Source organism: Ischnura elegans, chromosome 2, assembly GCF_921293095.1.
Source record: "Ischnura elegans chromosome 2, ioIscEleg1.1, whole genome shotgun sequence".
Lineage (NCBI taxonomy): Eukaryota > Metazoa > Arthropoda > Insecta > Odonata > Coenagrionidae > Ischnura > Ischnura elegans.
The window spans coordinates 3,584,897-3,601,955 of record NC_060247.1 but is presented as its reverse complement, the minus strand read 5'-3'; the positions used below and the strand labels follow the sequence as shown (position 1 = coordinate 3,601,955).

The 17,059-nt window shown below is 42.9% G+C and overlaps 1 protein-coding gene across 1 annotated transcript; it reads right to left on the bottom strand.

Moving 5' to 3' along the window:
• Window positions 1–3,537: 3,537 nt before the first annotated feature.
• On the bottom strand, window positions 3,538–16,226 carry LOC124173951. Its single transcript, XM_046553115.1, has 3 exons — window positions 16,207–16,226; window positions 4,834–5,210; window positions 3,538–4,736 (listed from the first exon to the last, which is right to left on the bottom strand). The coding sequence occupies exons 1-3, from the start codon at window positions 16,224–16,226 to the stop codon at window positions 3,538–3,540; spliced, it is 1,596 nt and encodes a 531-aa protein (XP_046409071.1).
• Window positions 16,227–17,059: the final 833 nt, after the last annotated feature.

The window sequence follows — 17,059 nt, the reverse complement described above, 5'->3', positions numbered from 1 at the left end:
GCGTTAACTCTTTCCATTTTTTATGTGAGAGGCATTACGAGTGAAAGAATCTGATGTTTTATATAGAAGGAAATGAGCAGACAAAATAGGAGATGGAGCAGTTGAACCATGCGCATAGCAGATTGAGTGGAACACAAGAGCCCAATGAAAAGAGAAGAGAGGAAAGTGATCGTGTAGCGCTTAGCGTGGACAATAAGGAATGGGGACGAGAATGAAGGAGGTGAAATGGATGGTGAGGAAAAGAAACGAGGAAGTGCTGGACATGGTGGGGAGGAGGGGGAGCCTATCGAGGAGAATCCTAAGAACTGAGGCTGGATGGAGGTTGCGCAGAGGGAAAGCCAAGCCAGAGGGAAGGATGTTGGAATAGTAGGACAGTGAATACGAATATTTGAAGATAGGATGAAGGAAAAAAGGCCTCACAATGAATAAAAGTGGAATGTTCATTTTGGGAGGGTAGGCAGGTGATTGACAAAATGGAATAATGAAGGAATATCCACATTATTCGGTAAAAAAAACATTTTATCACAATGCTCTAACAGAGAAGGATTTTAACAATAGAATGGAAAAAACTATAAACGAAAATATGAACGGAGTAATATAACGGAAAACAGTGGATGGTTACAACCAATGAGGAAGAAAATACAATTCTATAATCAAAAGAGACGCATTAAAGGTGTTATCTCGGTGGAAGATGAGTGCACAGAATTCATTTGATTACATATGTATAATATATAAATAAAAAAGTGAGTACAAGAGGACTTGCTAACTAAAGGTTTGAGTAAGGTACACCGGGGTGAGTGGAACCCCATATATATGTATATAGCTAACATTTCGTTAGGTAATATGCACTGAATTGACATTCAATTATATTATTATTCTATATTCTATACATAATTTCTCGTTACTTTTCATACATTTAACCAAATTATAGGAATCAAATGAGATGTCAAATTTGAATTTTCCTCGCTTCTAAAACGCTCGAGGCATTAAAAATGTCTTCAGGTTTAATTATGCTCTTAACCTAAACGTTGAGCTAGTGAGATGCTGATGTTGAATGAATTTTTCATTTTTATTCCTTTTCTTGACCTTGTTTAATATACGATATAATATTTCCTGGAGTTTAGGTCAATTTTAAAACAAGTTTCAGCCAACGTTTCGATTTATTTTTAAATCATCATCAGGGCTATGTAAGAAAAAGGAAGAAGGGGAGAGGGGGAAGGGGGGGAGGGAGGATAGGGTTTGCCTTGGCTATTAATGGGCAATGTTTAGCCCGGGCGTTTCGAACGCTTTTTGAACACGGATATGGGCCATCTCCCTCGTTCTCACCTCGATGATGGTTGCCTTCTCTGGCAGAATTTCAATGAAAGTTAGGGAAAAACATTTATCGAAAGTGTGCTGACGGGCGTAATAATTAAGAAGAATTCCGTGGGTTAACTCGTTTATTTCAGAGAGCGGAAAACATCGTAACAATCTCGTACTGTGCAACACGACAAACTCCCCGCTCCGTCGTCAGCCTGCCGTATTTATACTCGTCGGTCGACCCACCGCTCCGACGTCAGCCCGCCGTACTCATACACGCCGGCCGACACCCCGGGATGAAGGTCGCCCTGTTCGACCGCCAGAGCTCGAACCCGCCACATCTCTCCTTCTGAAAAAAAACAAATAAAATACGTGGCGGCAAAAATGCCGTTACTGCATCTGCAGTCTTTGTGGAGGACGAACGATCCGTCCGTATCTCGTTTGGTACTCTTGGACTGCTCCGTCTGCTCTCTCCGGCTGGACCTCTTTTTCACGAGGGTCTGGGAACGACCCCGCGAACTCAGGATCGGGTCCCCCCTCCAATTCTGCTGGTGCCCGAGCCAGAGTAAACGCTGCTCGATTTCTTCTCACGACTCCATGGCCGGTCTCTAGAAGATATGATCGAGGACGACCTGCCTCTGCGATGATCGTCCCATACTCCTGGCGGTCTTTCACCCATACTCTGTCCCCCGCTGTCAGTGAAGGCAGTTCTCGGGCGCGATGCCGTCGGTTGCAATTCCGCTTAGCCCTCTCTGTGATGAAGTGGTTCTTGTGCCGGAGGGCTTCGAGGTCGGGCCACTTAGGAGCTAACCGCATGGGGCCCATTGGGACGTTTGTTCTGAGCTTTCGACCCATTAGTAACTCTGACGGAGAATACCCCGATTCTAACCTTGAAGATCGGTATGCGAGAAGGCCCAAACATGGATCTGTTTCTTTGGCGAATATATTTTTTACAATTTTGACTGCTGCTTCCGCCTGGCCGTTGCTTTTTGGATGATATGGACTGCTCGTTAGGAGTTCAAAACCGTATTCTCTCGCAAAATTTCGGAAGTCATTCGAACTAAAAGGAGGCCCATTATCCGCCCGGACGATTTCGGGAATACCATGCCGCGCGAAGATGGCTTTCAGTTTCCCAACCACTAAAGGTGCTCTAGTGTTCTCCAATCGAGCGACCTCAGGATATTTTGAAAAATAGTCAACTGCAACTAGATATTCTCGACCGCGGCTGTGGAAAATGTCAATCCCAACGACCTGCCAGGGTCGCGCTGGTGTCTCACTCGGCTTTAGCGGCTCCACTCTCGCTGGCCTGCGTTCAAGACATTCAGGGCATTTACTAATTAAATCTTGAATTTCTTTGCCTACGCCTGGCCACCACACGGACTCTCGCATCCTGTTCCTACACTTGGTGATTCCCAGGTGCCCTGCATGAAGTCGACTCAGCATATCTCTCCTTAATGATTCCGGAATATATATTCTTGTCCCACGGACTAGAAGACCGTTAAGGAGGAAGAGGTTTGCGCGTTCACTGTAGAAATTAGTTTCCTCTAGGCGTAATTTATCCTTATGTGGCCAACCTTCTTCTACATACTTTATCAATCGGCGCGTTTTTTCGTCTCGCTGCTGCGCTTCCCATACCACCTTGAGTAATTTGTCAGTCATGGGTGTTTCCGCGCATATTTCCTTGACATAGAGCTCCACCTCTTCGTCGCTCAGAATGTCGCTCTCTCTCGGCGTTTCGGGGATCGGAGATCTTGAGAGCGCATCCGGCGTAAACAACTTTTTCCCTGGAACGTACACGACATCATAATCAAAGCGCATGAGGCGCATGCGAAAACGCTGCACTCGAGCTTAGAGTTCGCTAATGGGTTTTGATCCCAAAAGCGCCACTAAAGGTTTGTGATCCGTACCGAGAATAAATTCCTTCCCCAGTACGTAACTAGAAAATTTTTCACACGCCCATGTGAGTGCTAAAACTTCCTTTTCTAATTGTGCACAGCGTCGCTCGGTTTCCGTCAAAGCGCGCGACGCGAAACTGGTTGCCCTCCATTCATTATCAGGCTGCAGCTGTTCTATCACTGCTCCCAAGCCGTGCGACGATGAGTCGGCTAGTTTCGCGTCGGGCGGTTCGTTTCGTACAATGCTAACGCTGGGGCGCTAGTCAACCTTCGCTTAATTTCTTTCCATGCGTCGGTGTGTACCTGCGTCCATGAGAGAGGTTCTTTTCCTTTATCAACTCTCTCAGAGGTTGGGTGATGTCTGCCAAACGTGGTAGGAATTTAAATGATAATGCACCATCCCCAAGAAGCGACGTATTTCGGCGACTGTTTCAGGCTGCGACATTCTTTCTATGGCAGTGATCTTATCCGGGTCTGGTTTAATCCCCTCCGATGCCGATATAATATGACCCAGAAATTTAGTTTCCTTCACGCGGAACTTGCATTTGTCGCTGTTCAATGTAATTCCCCTCTCTCTGAGTCGTTGAAGGACTGCCTGCAACCGCTCATCGTGCTCCTTTTCTGTCGCCCCAAACACAAGGATGTCGTCCATGACGTTTATTACTCCCTTTAGGCCTGCCAATGCCTCTGACATTCGCCGTTGAAAGTGCTCTCCTGCCGATGACAATCCCATAGGCATTCGGTTGAAACAATATCTTCCGAAGGGCGTTATAAAAGTGGTCAGCAAACGGCACTCTCTTCTCAGTGGGATCTGGTAATAGCCTCTGCTAGCGTCCAATTTAGAGAAGAATTTTGACTCTGCCGCTCTTAGCAGGCTTAGGCATTCATCAACTGACGGCAGCTCATGCTGTTCTCTCCGAATATTTTTGTTTAATTGCGTGAAGTCAACGCATATTCGGACTGATCCATCGGCTTTCGGGACGACCACCATGGGGGCACACCAATCCGTAGGCTCCTCTACGGGTGTTATAATCCCTTCTGCTTCCATTTTCTTGATTTCAGCTTCTACCTTATCTCTTAGTGGCAGGGGTACTCTTCTTGGCGTGGACACGGCATATGGCGCTGCTCCCTCTTTTATGCGAAGGACGTATGGCTCAGTCATTCTTCCGAGACCCCGGAAAAGTTCGTTGTAGTTGTCTTCCGGGTGGCCAGCCTTTATTTCCCGCAACCAGGATAAAATTCCGAGGCCAGAGATAGCAGGTCGTCCCAGGAGAGCGTCTTCCGGAACCACGTAGATCTCATCCTCGTATTCTCGATTCTTCCAGCGTAAGGTTATTTTGAATTTGCCTTTGGCTGGCAATCTGCTGCGGGTAGGGCCACTCAGGAACGAATTTGCGTTTTCCAAACGTATTCCATGAAATTTTTCAAATAATTTGGTCCCGATCACTGTGACGTCAGCACCCGTGTCGACTTTAAAAGAGATTTTCTGCTTATTGATGACGAGTGGGACTCTCCACGGTTCCCCTCCCATGGATATGCTCCCTAGAAAAAAATAGTCACCCTCACTTTGGCGTTGAGTGTCAATCTCTGCCACAGTTTTTTTTTCTGCATACGGCCGCCCAATGTCCCTTTTTCTTACATATGGCGCACGCAGACTGACGCGCTGGACACTGTGCGAACACGTGCGACGGTTTCTTGCCGCACCTTGGACAATTTCGACCACCTTCCCTACTTTGATTGGTGTTTGTCGTTGTCCGTGATTTGGCGTGCGCTGGGACTTTCCTTCGCACGGCGTCCACCTCTGGTGCTCGGACCAGTGACGAGGAGGATTTACCTATTTCTGCCGTGCTCCGTATGAGTGTCTGTTGTCGATGTACCTCTTCAGCTTGCCTTGCTTTCGTTACCACTCTCTCCAGCGTGAGGTCCGGGTCCAAATGTAGTGCTTCCGACAGCTTGGCGTTTCGTAGACCAACCACTAATCTATCCCTCACTAATTCCTCTTTCAAGGCACCGTACCTACAATTTTTCGCGAGAATGTGCAAATCCCGTACAAATTCCTCTACCGTCTTTTCGTTGATTTCTATCTCCAACCCTTCGTTCAGTCCCTTCCTTCATACATCAAAGATTCTCATGACTTCCTTTCTAAACTCAATTCCATTTCCCTCCCCCCCCAATCAGCCCATTATCATGGCCACTATTGATGTAACCTCACTTTACACTTCAATCCCTCATTCTGAGGGACTCGCTGCTCTCCGCCACTATCTTTCATTACGACCCACTCCTCAAAACCCTAGCACTGAATTTCTTCTTGATCTTTCCCATTTCATTCTCACCCACAATGCCTTCTCTTTTAATAACAACCACTATCTGCAAATATCTGGCTGCGCCATGGAAAGTAGGTTTAGCCCTTCTTATGCAAATCTTTTCCTCGGCCTGTTCAAAGAAAATTTCCTATCAAATTACCCTCTGAAACCTCTCCTTTGGCTCAGATACATAGATGACATTTTCATTCTCTGGCCTCATGACATCGACTCTCTCAATACCTTTGTTTCTTCACTTAACGCTTCTGCCTCAGTCTCTTTCACCTCTTCCATCTCCAAAACCAATATCACCTTCTTAGATGTGGACATACACCTTTCAGATAATAACAAATTCAAAACATCGGTTCACATCAAAGCTACCAACAAACAACAATACCTTCACTACAGCAGTTGCCATCCACCACACACCAAACGTTCCATCCCTTATTCCCTCTCTGTCCGGGGACACAGAATCTGTAATAACCCCGAAGACCTTCAAAAATTCCTCTCCAAACTCCACACCTCTCTTCTTCACCGCGGCTACCCCGAAAAACTCTTGTTGAACAAAATAAGAAATAAACTCCGCGCAGACAAACATTGCTCTCCTTCTCTGCTCACAACCTACTTTCCTGGTGCTCATTTGCTACAAAATATATTAAAGGACCTGTGCCCCATCCTTTCCAAACACAAGTCCACCTCTCAGATTTTCCCTTCCCTTCCTCGGATAACATTTAAGAGACCGCCGAATTTAAACACCATATTTAAAGCCACCCACCCTCTCCAAAAGTCGCAGTCAGTCACTATCTCCACACCCTCACCTTCCAATCGTCCCAGGTGTAAAACCTGCAAGATATTCTCTCCACCCCCTGCCTCTTTTCTCCCCAAGCTTAAATTCCTACCGATTTTCCCCTCCACTACTTGTACTTCCACCAACATCATTTACCTTCTTCACTGTAATTTCTGCCCTGCTTTCTATATTGGCCAATGCACTACCCCTCTCAATCTCAGAATTAACAATCATCGCGCCTCCTGTTGTTCATCTTCCCCCCACTCCTCTCTACCAGTTCCTACACATTGTCTTTCACATGATTCCATTTTCAATCAATGCTACAAAGTATCCATTATTGCCTCCCTCCCTCCCACCGACTCCGCCCTCAACCTCCACACCCTCGAATTGGCTTGCATTTGGCACTTTCAAGCCAATAGCTTTCCAGGTCTGAACGTCGCATCCTAACCCCTATTCCTAACTCCCCCTCCCCATACACCTCTCCCCTTACCCCTCTTCTCCCTCTTCCAACCCTCTCCTTTCCTCACCATTCATACTTCAGCTAACGAAGAAGCCTGAAGTGCTTCGATAGCTTCGACGAGTTTATTTATTCAATGTGAGTGTTTCTTTTTTGTCTCTGTGTTTATCGATATTAACTTTAACTATTTATATATATAAATATATATACTCAATGTTTTGCAGAAATGCGATGCAACGTAGCACATAATATGAATGTTCAAAAACACAGTCACTAAACATAGACACGAAAAAAAAGAAGAAAACACTCACACGAAAAATAAAACTGAAAGACTTTCGCGGTTGTAGCCGCTTCATCAGTCAAGGAGAGATTGAGTGGGGAAGGAGTGTGTTGGAAAAAGGAGTGTGTTGGAAAAAGGGGAAAGGTGGGGGGAAGAGGGGAGGGGTGTATTGGGGCGGGGCTAACTCAACAAGATACATTCAGACCAGGGTGCTTGTTGGCTTGCAAACGCCAGATGCATGCCAATTCGAGGGTGTGGAGATTGAGGGGCGAGTCAGAGGGTGACAGGGAGGCAATGATAGAAACTTTGAAACATAGATTAAAGATGGAATCATGCGAAAAACAATGTGTGGGGACCGGGAGAGATGCGTGTGGAGACGACGGACAACAGGAGGCGCGGTGATTATTTATTCTGAGGTTAAGGGGGGTGGAGCATTGGCCTATATAAAAAGCGGGGCAGAAGTTGCATTGAAGGAGGTATATGATGTTGGTGGAGGTGCAGGTGGTGGAAGGAGATATCGGGAGGAATTTAAGTTTGGAGAGGAAAGAGGCGGGGGGTGGAGAGAAAATTTTACAGGTTTTACATCTAGGACGGTTGCACGGCGAGGGTGGGGTAGTGGGGACTGAATTCAATTTTTGAAGGGGGCGGGTGGCTTTGAAGATGGTGCTGAGGTTAGGTGGTCTCTTATACGTGATCCGTGGAAGAGAGGGGAAAATTTGTGAGGTGGATTTGTGGTTGGAGAGAATGGGGTACAAGTCCTTCAGGATGTCCTGTAAGGCATGAGCACCGGGGAAGTAAGTGGTGAGAAGAGATGGAGAGCAATTCTTTTCGGCACGGGGTTTATTGGACCTGTAGGGTTTTTTTCTAATTTTGTTGATTAACAGTTTATTGGGATACCCGCGGCGTAGAAGAGAAGTGTGTAGATTGGAAAGGAACTTATCAAGGTCTTCGGGGTTGTTGCAGATTTTGTGACCACGGACGGAGAGAGAAAAAGGGATTGAACGTTTGGTATGTGGTGGGTGGCAACTGTCATAGTGGAGGTATTGCTGTCTGTTGGTGGCTTTGATGTGGACAGATGTCTTGAATTTGTTATTTTCGGAAAGAAGAATGTCCACATCTAGGAAAGTGATGTTGGTGTTAGAGATGGAAGAAGTGAAAGAAACTGAGGCGGAAGAGTTAAGTGAAGAGACAAAGGTGTTAAGGGAAATGATGTCATGCGACCAGAGAATAAATATGTCATCAATGTATCTGAGCCAAAGGAGAGGTTTCAGAGGGTAATTTGATAGGAAATTTTCTTTGAACAGGCCGAGGAAGAGATTTGCATAAGAAGGGCTAAACCTACTTCCCATAGCACAGCCGGAGATTTGCAGATAGTGGTTGTTATGAAAAGAGAAGGCATTGTGGGTGAGAATGAAATGGGAAAGATCAAGAAGAAATTCAGTGCTAGGGTTTTGAGGAGTGGGTCGTAATGAAAGATAGTGGCGGAGAGCAGCGAGTCCCTCAGAATGAGGGATTGAAGTGTAAAGTGAGGTTACATCAATAGTGGCCATGATAATGGGCTGATTGGGGGGGAGGGAAATGGAATTGAGTTTAGAAAGGAAGTCATGAGAATCTTTGATGTATGAAGGAAGGGACTGAACGAAGGGTTGGAGATAGAAATCAACGAAGGCCGAGATGCGCTCCGTAGGAGAGTTTCGAGAGGAAACTATGGGGCGGCCTGGGTTATTAGCTTTATGAATTTTTGGAATTCGCCATCTTTCTACATCCTTCCATCAAATTGCTCTAGAAATAGATCCTCAAACGAGATCCTACGCGTGCTTGATGTAGGGACAGCAAGGCCGTTTGAAACAGCAATGTCGTGTGTTGACGGCAGAGCTGGATGAGGTTCTTCAAGCGATACTGCTAATGGCAAAGATTGGGGAGTTTGCACTAGCCTCTTCCGATGGTGGAGATGAAATCGCTCGTACAAATGTCACTGTTGATGAGTGATGAATGATTTTGTTTTGGCTTTGTTACAAATTTAACCATCTCCTATATACCTGCAGTTCATAAATTTCTATAGGAATTACCCCACTTCAAAAAGGAAATATCCCAGTCTTTTCTGAAACAAATTGTTTGACTACTTACATTAGATGGGATAAGTAGAAACTAATGGGTTACACTTGCCCCAGTGACAATACAATATGGGGCAAGAGGAGCCTATACTGATTTCACTCATAGTAACATAATTTAATCTACCACACGAAAGCAGCATGTTAAGATATTATTTAACTCATACTTACTGATTTAATCTCAATGTAACCCCTAAATTTCTTGGTGTGGTAATCGTAAAATGATGTGCCGGACTTGGTCATTATATGAGCAGATATGATGCACTTCCAATAAATAGAGTATTTGAGTACCTCTACCGAGAGTCTTGGGTACACAGCAATACCCGCGTATTATCAAAAGTAGAGTAATGAATATCTCGCAAAGAGCGGCAATAGAAATATATTATTTATACAACGATAGACATAGGTTCCACTTCCGCAAATTTCCACTTATCACCGAAAAAGCAAGCAAGCACTAAAGTTACAGTTAAGTATAGCAAGCATTTTGCAAGGCCATATGTTGGCGTATCATTAAACAAGTGTGACGTAAACACCGGCTTTTCAGTTGAAGGATAGAAATATAAGAAAATATATTAGGAAAAATGATTACCCTCTTTAAATTGGAGAAAAACAAACGATAAATTATATGAATTACCGACTGACTCCTCGAAAATAGTCTTATGACAAATATTCTATACTTGTGAGGATTTCTTTCCAAGTCTCGCATAATATTTTAAAATTGCACTTGTTAAATTCGCAAGTGACCAGCCCCTTTATCGGTTCAACAAATAAACTAGACAGATACCTACTGAGTTACTTCGAGTAAAATAGAATTCAACTGCATGTATTTGACAATTTTCATGTCGAGTAATCACAGCCTTTCCTCGACACCACAGCAGTGTAGCGAAATTCATAGAAGTACACTTGTCTCACGTACTAGAAACTACGGGTGGCCAAAAACAATGGTGAACGAACTCCTGCTATAAGTGGCCTAATACTGTGTTTCATGCAGCATATATCGCATGCAGTCGGGTTCATGCTTACAAAAGCGTGATAAAAGATTTGTTTAATGAAATATTAGGGAAGATATAAACCCCGTCGCAGTAAAATAAATCGCTCTGAAGAGAAGATTAATTAATTAATTCATTAATCAATTTTAAATGTAAACCAACCTTTAGTTGGAGTCTGAGGCAAATTAAGGTCAGTATTTTTCTCTTACGTGAAGAAGATCTCTTTAATAAAGCATTTATGCTGCTCACAAATGGCAAGTGAAAATCTAATATCAAGGGTGATGCGTTGTGACAACAAAACATGGAAGGACGACATATTGAAAAATAGGAGCTCCAGGAAGTATAGAGGAGAATTTATTGAGTATCGCAAACAGGCATTGCATGTTTTTAGAAACATATTGTGGATTTTATAATTTTTGGATCGTTTACTTTATTCATTGAGCAATGGAAAGCAAATGTGTCACGGAATCGCTAGGAGAAAGGGTAAAACGTCTGCCAACTGAAGGGATCAGATAGTTTCCGAACACTATAACTGCACAAAGAAACGTTAAGTGGAAGTTAATTTATCTTCCCGATCATAATGCATATCATACATTGAAGACAAAATGTGAACAGATATCAATGATTTACGAAATTTTGCGGTAGTTCTGACTGCTGTAAAGCAAAAATCCTCTGGAGGTACTAACGTACAGCAGTACGATTGGTATAGAAAAAGGAGCAATACCTAAATGACTCAACTTAAAAAGCAGCGAATTACTATACTAAGATGAAGAGATTAGAAAGACACACTCACACTTCGTTCATGATTGGAAAAGCGGAAACAAAATGAGAAATCTCTTCTGCATTTAAAATAGCCAGCATGAAAACTTAACGTATGAATTAAAACTAAGGTATACGTTAAAGTGAGCCACAATTATTTGACTAATTTTTACACTTAGAGACGTCAAGGTATGAGTCAGTAAAAAGCCTCTAAGTGACTCTGATTAGACTTGACCTTTGCCAGATAAAAACATTTGTAAACACGACTAAAGGCTTAAAACACAGCGGTAAAAAGCCACGTTTGCCAACCCTGACGTTGGCTTAGAAATATAAAATTAAGGAGATGATGCTTATATGTGACATCACCATTTTCAATTCCCAAACTTATGTATACTAGTTATAGAAAAGGATCGTGCATTGAATCTTCTTCTCGGTCGTTGACAAAATTACTTTTGAGAAAACGAGAATACTATCTTATTCCACCAATATATTTTCGGAATCCAATTAGTTTCACCAATATCATGCATAAAGAAACTTCCATAATATTAGTAGGATCGGTGTGTCAATATGAGCAGTACCTACAGTAAAATATGAAAAAGACATTAAAGGTGAAAAATGACATAAATTTGGCCGAAGGCTAAACCAGATAGCTACTCATGAACTGCCACAAACACCGTATGAATGCGTGCGCAGTGCGAGGCAGGAAATTAAGCCACACGCGGCGGAGGAAAGAAATTCCGGGGGGGTGTTTTGGGGGTGGGGCGGCTGGATTGTTGTCGCTTGTGGGCTCCGGAGACGACCGAATGGCTGAAAAGTGTGGATGTGGAGAAACTCCGGTCGTAATGGAATCACGCCCCTTCACGTTTCCTAGTTTATTTTCTTGCTTACGACTAGTTTATGTGACTTTAGGGTGAGTTTGACTTGATTCCACGCGAAATCAAATTCTGTGCCCAAGACAATTTTGCTGGATAATTAATTTAAAATATGAATGTAGGATTGAGGAAAATATGATTAAATCGAGCATAAATTAACTCCTCACCATATATTGGAAACTTCCTACTTGGAATTCCATTGCTCTATCGCAATAAACGTGTTGGTCTCATAAAACATCTCATTAAAACACAAAACGAAAACTGACCATTATCTGCACTTTGGCCTAATTTATCTTTTTCAAAGAAACCAAAACACGATTTGGGCATAATAATCTTTTCAGTAACGAAATTCGGCATTTAATCAATGGTGAGAATCTTAAACGGTATTATATCTAATCTAACATTTTTTCCGATCATCTTGGCTCATAGGATTTATATCCTTTGACATATCACGAGTATTTGGCACTGATAATACCATTTTTGTTAATAGCAATATCCTGCTAGCATAGAGTGTAACTCAGTTCCACAAACCAGCACCAAAAACGGTTTGAAGGGGATGAAAATATTGGAAGGAGTCATTAAAAAACTCTCCATACAGAATTCAGATTTCCACCAATATCCTATAAATTTCACTCTCCACCTTGCTTAATAAATCGAAATGAAAAATTTCAAAGTGATAAGGAAAGATGAAAAGTCAAAGCGCTCAGTAGAAATGAAACAGATATGTAAAAGCGATAGTGGCGTGGGTTAGGGGAAACGAATACGGTGAGAGTAAAGCGATTCTGTTCACAGGTGAGAAGGAGGATATGTAGGGTGGTGGACGATGGAGTCGCAAAGCTGAAACCCTTACCTTTTAGCGTTCCTTCGACAAACAGTGTGAGGAAGGAAATAAGGGAACAGGTTAGCAGGAGAATGGTAAACGCAATGTCAAATGGATGCTGCATACTAACTCCGTGATTCAGTCCGGCATATAAATTCACCTTTACCTTCCCACTGCATTCAAATATTGATTATCTGGCCTCGCCAAAATAATTTTTCTCAAATATTCGAATTAGTATGGAAAGTAAGCATGATTATTTGCGATTATTTCTCAAATAGAAGTTTCTATATTACGAGGCATAAAAATTTAATTGCCATTTTTACTTACTTGACGCATTGTAACACCAGTAGTTGCAATGTTCCATTCGTGGCTTTGATCCTGATCCAAAATTTTATCGCTATCATATTAATACCTTTCTATTATAATTCATACAAATTTTATTCCATTGAATATATAGTAAAAAGAACTTTCTATGGTAAGAAAAACAACTTCGGTGTCATTTACAGATAACTAACGAAATTTAAACGTAATAAAACTGTAGAAAAATAGGGCAGTTGAATAAATAACTCAATAACATGCCTTATGTATTCCATGGGATGATATCCTATTACATACTATTAACAATGTCGTGGAAAGAGATCAGCAATACTTCTTCATGTTTATACTATTATTTCAGCGCAGGCCATTGAATTTAAGATTGTTTCTCATCTGCATGAAAACATAGTATGAGTTACTTTCAATACAGTGTTTCCCTAGTCACACTGAGAGTAAGAAGCAGGTAAATAGTTAACCCTAGTGCGAATGAAGTGACTTTTATTGCGTACGGCGAGACTTCCTCGAGAGTTGAGCGGCAGGGGGAAGAACATCGCAGGGAGATGTGTTGTCGAAGCAACCGCGTCACTCCCGCCCTCGTCTCCCGCCTTAACTTCCTCCGCCAAACATTAAGGCAAGGTAGAGGTGGAAATAAGGGGGCAGGTAAACAGGGCGAGGGAGCAAGCGAAGCCGTAAGCGTCTCCGTGTTCGGATGTTTGTGAGCCAACGGTGTTTGGCTGTGCTCTTCCTGAGCTGCTCGGGATAAAAGGCTGTTTCCCATCCTCTGCGTGTCTCTGCTGCTTTTCGGGGTTTTGAGGCTCCCTTTTACCGCGCCCGTCGACGCGTGTTTTGAGGCCGGGAGAGATCCCATCGAGCAAGGGCGCCAGTGTTGGGTGATTGGGCCCCTATCGGCTGGGTCGGAGAGTTTTCCACTCACGAGTATCACTCATTATACAGCCGCGAGAGAAACTTCAAAGATCTCCCTCGTCTTCGAGCTTGCTTCTATTTGCAGCATGACTCTGTACATGGCATATGGCAGTGACGGGAAAAACGTGATATTCAACCCCTCCTCCTTACCGAGTATCAAATGAAAATTCACAATCAACACCAGCAAAACTCGTCACGTACTCTGATTTAAGAAAATGACCTAAGAGAGGCATATAAATATATTGCTATTTTAAAATTTACACTGCTACGAATAAATATAAATACTTGCGCATTGGCCTAGACTTCAAATTTGGCTCTATAATTCCCGTTTAAAAAAATCAAAAATAACCTTCTCAAAACATTTCAATGGCTCAGAATAGGCCTTACATTTTGCTACACGCCCATGAAAGTCACACAAGATCCCATTTACTACTCTTGTAACTTTCACGCATCAGTATCAACAAATATATATCCTCGTGCGACGAAATTCTTGAAGAAAAAGTGGTTTTCTTACTGTGGTGGAACAAACTACTTTTGAAATTCTGCGATAACGTTCCACGTGAATGCATAAGTTTAAGAGAAAAAATTATTCATTTTAGCTTAAATTGATTTGTTGCCAGTCGAAAAAAATAAATGCTTGACGTCCCGGAAGAAAGCATTTCACTCACTCATATTATGCCACTGGCAGCGTGATTCCAAAAGTTGAAATTTAAACCAAAAAAGACATGAGTTAAAACTATGTTGGCATTGATCATTCACAATTATATAGAAATTAGAAAGAAAACAGGGAATGGAGCAATACGCCAAAATATTCTTCCCCTTTTGTTAGACCTCTCAGCTAACGATGAATTCATACCATAGAGATTATGGTGAATCAAATTAAAAGTGACTCATTGTCAGTCCTCACAAAAAAATTATCTTACGCTCTTATCGCATATTGATCAAACATTTGTAAAATATAAACCGTAGTCTTCTTGCTGAGCTGGAAACACCTATCGTAAATAGATGACAAAGTCAACAGATGAGCCAGAAAAAAACTGCGCCATCTCCCTTAGTGCAAATCCATATATTGGAGGCGGAGAGGGTTTTGGAGGCTGCGGAGAATGAGGAAGAGGACGGGGAGTGGCAAAACGAACGAAGACAAGGAACAGCCGCTCTTAGGGTGCGTGGTTTAGGCTGAGTGGGGCATGCCACCCTTTTGATGGGATCGCCGCCGCAATATCGCATCCATCGCTACGACCTTGATTGCGCGCCCGCGCCAAATACTGAGGTGAGCAAAGGGAGAAGAAGCGGTTTCAACACAGCAGGAAAAGCTGGGAGGGGAGGCAGAGAAAATTTGAAGATCGTCGGACAAACGATGGAAATTGAGAATGAAAAGAGAAGAAAAGCCACGGCCTAAGTCAACCTGTATGAAATGTGATCGGCTGAAAATGTCCCATGTGCATTAAAAAAATGAAAAGAAATAAAATATAAAAATAAAACAAGGGTTAGCAAGATGGCAAGGCTGGAGGATAGATAGACGAAAGCGGTAGAGGAAAAATAAACGGCATAAATCCTGCGGTATTAGAAAGAAGACTAGGCGGGTCTTATAGGAAAAATTGCAGCAGGGGGAGTGGCTATTAATGTGCTCTATTTTTCTGGGTAGTTGACTTTTATTACGGGTGCCCAGAAAAGAACCCAGTCACTACCAAGGGCTATGAAACCCAAGGAATATGGAGTCGTAGGTAGCATCCTGGCAAACGAGATCCTTGAAAATAAGCTGGAAATTCATTAATCAATGAGTCATGCATTCCAATGAAAGGGATGCAACTCAGTATCGTGCAAGTTTTCGAAATTCGTTTGCATATGAGGAGCCATTGTTGGCATGGGAAGAATTTTTTTGAAGATATAATTAATTTAAGTGACTCAATCTAGTGCTGCTTAAAAAATCCTCGTCAGAATGACATAAAATAATTCCGAGAAAAAACTGCATTGATTCAAAGCCCAAAAATCATCGCTTGCGTAATTTTACTCTCCACCGAAAAATAAACGGATGATGTATGATTATTTGAAATGGGAGCATCAAAAAGGTATATGCTGAGGAAATTAAGCATTTATTAATTAGTATATTAATTAATTAATGGTTTAGCTTCTATGAATATTATTACCTCAACATTTTCATCAATAAATTTATCATAAGGTGAGATCATTCACCAGAAATATTCCTGGTTATTCGTGACACAAACGATTATAAATATCAATTTGTTATTTAATTGCTGTTTCAATTTTGATATTCCCACATACTTCTACGAGTATTAAATGTAAAATGAGAAACAATAAAGTCTTATGATCGTGCGAGTAGTATTTCGCCGTTGAATTTAACCCAATAACGTATACCACCAGATGCATCACGACTCACGTGAGTGTTTCCGACGCCATTGTGGTACACATACCGACGGTAATAAAGCTGGATGATACAATTACGCATCCCAAATCTGAAGTGACGCTTCAACTCACCAAATCCCAAGTCCTGACGACGTGGCTCCCACAACACTTACGCCAAAATTCTATGCAAGTCACATGAAACACAAGAGTCACGGTGGATTCTGGAAGAAAAGAAGAGAGCAGACAAGACGCCGCACATATACGGGGCATAAAGCCGAGCCAGGGGAAATGAAAAACGTGCAGGTGTAGTTGCTGCGGAGGGAAGTTGCGAATGGGAGGAAGGAAAGGCGGTCGTTGCAAGGAGAGGCGCAATCAGTGGGGAAGTGGAGCCGTGGAGGAAGGCGGTTGCACAAGGAAACGGCAAACAGCGCAGCGGAAGATTGCAACAATGATAAGATTTAGGAGTGTACGTCAGATGCGTGCGATACGCTCGGTGGAGACCGTAGAGGTAGGCTAAGGAGATTACGGGTCGAAAGGGGAGGGGGGAGAGCATTATGAGATCTGAGAGGCAGCGTTGGTGCGTGAGGAAATTGCACGGGATAAAACGCTCGAGTGTAGCTTGATGCTGAGCACGGAGATTAATTTTTAAGTTGGCAAGGACGAAGCACCTGGTCCACGGGGATGAATTTTTTTAATACTTTGGGAGAAGCCACGGGGAAATGACGTCAACGGAAAAATAATTGCGAGCGAAATCATATTTCCTAATTTCGGACTGCGTCCGTGAGTAATTGTGATGAGCATGCAGAGTGGAGCAATTACTCGCATGCACCAACTCCGAACGACGCGACGCGACAGACGGAAGTGCAGCGCAACCGCACCCGCCTCCT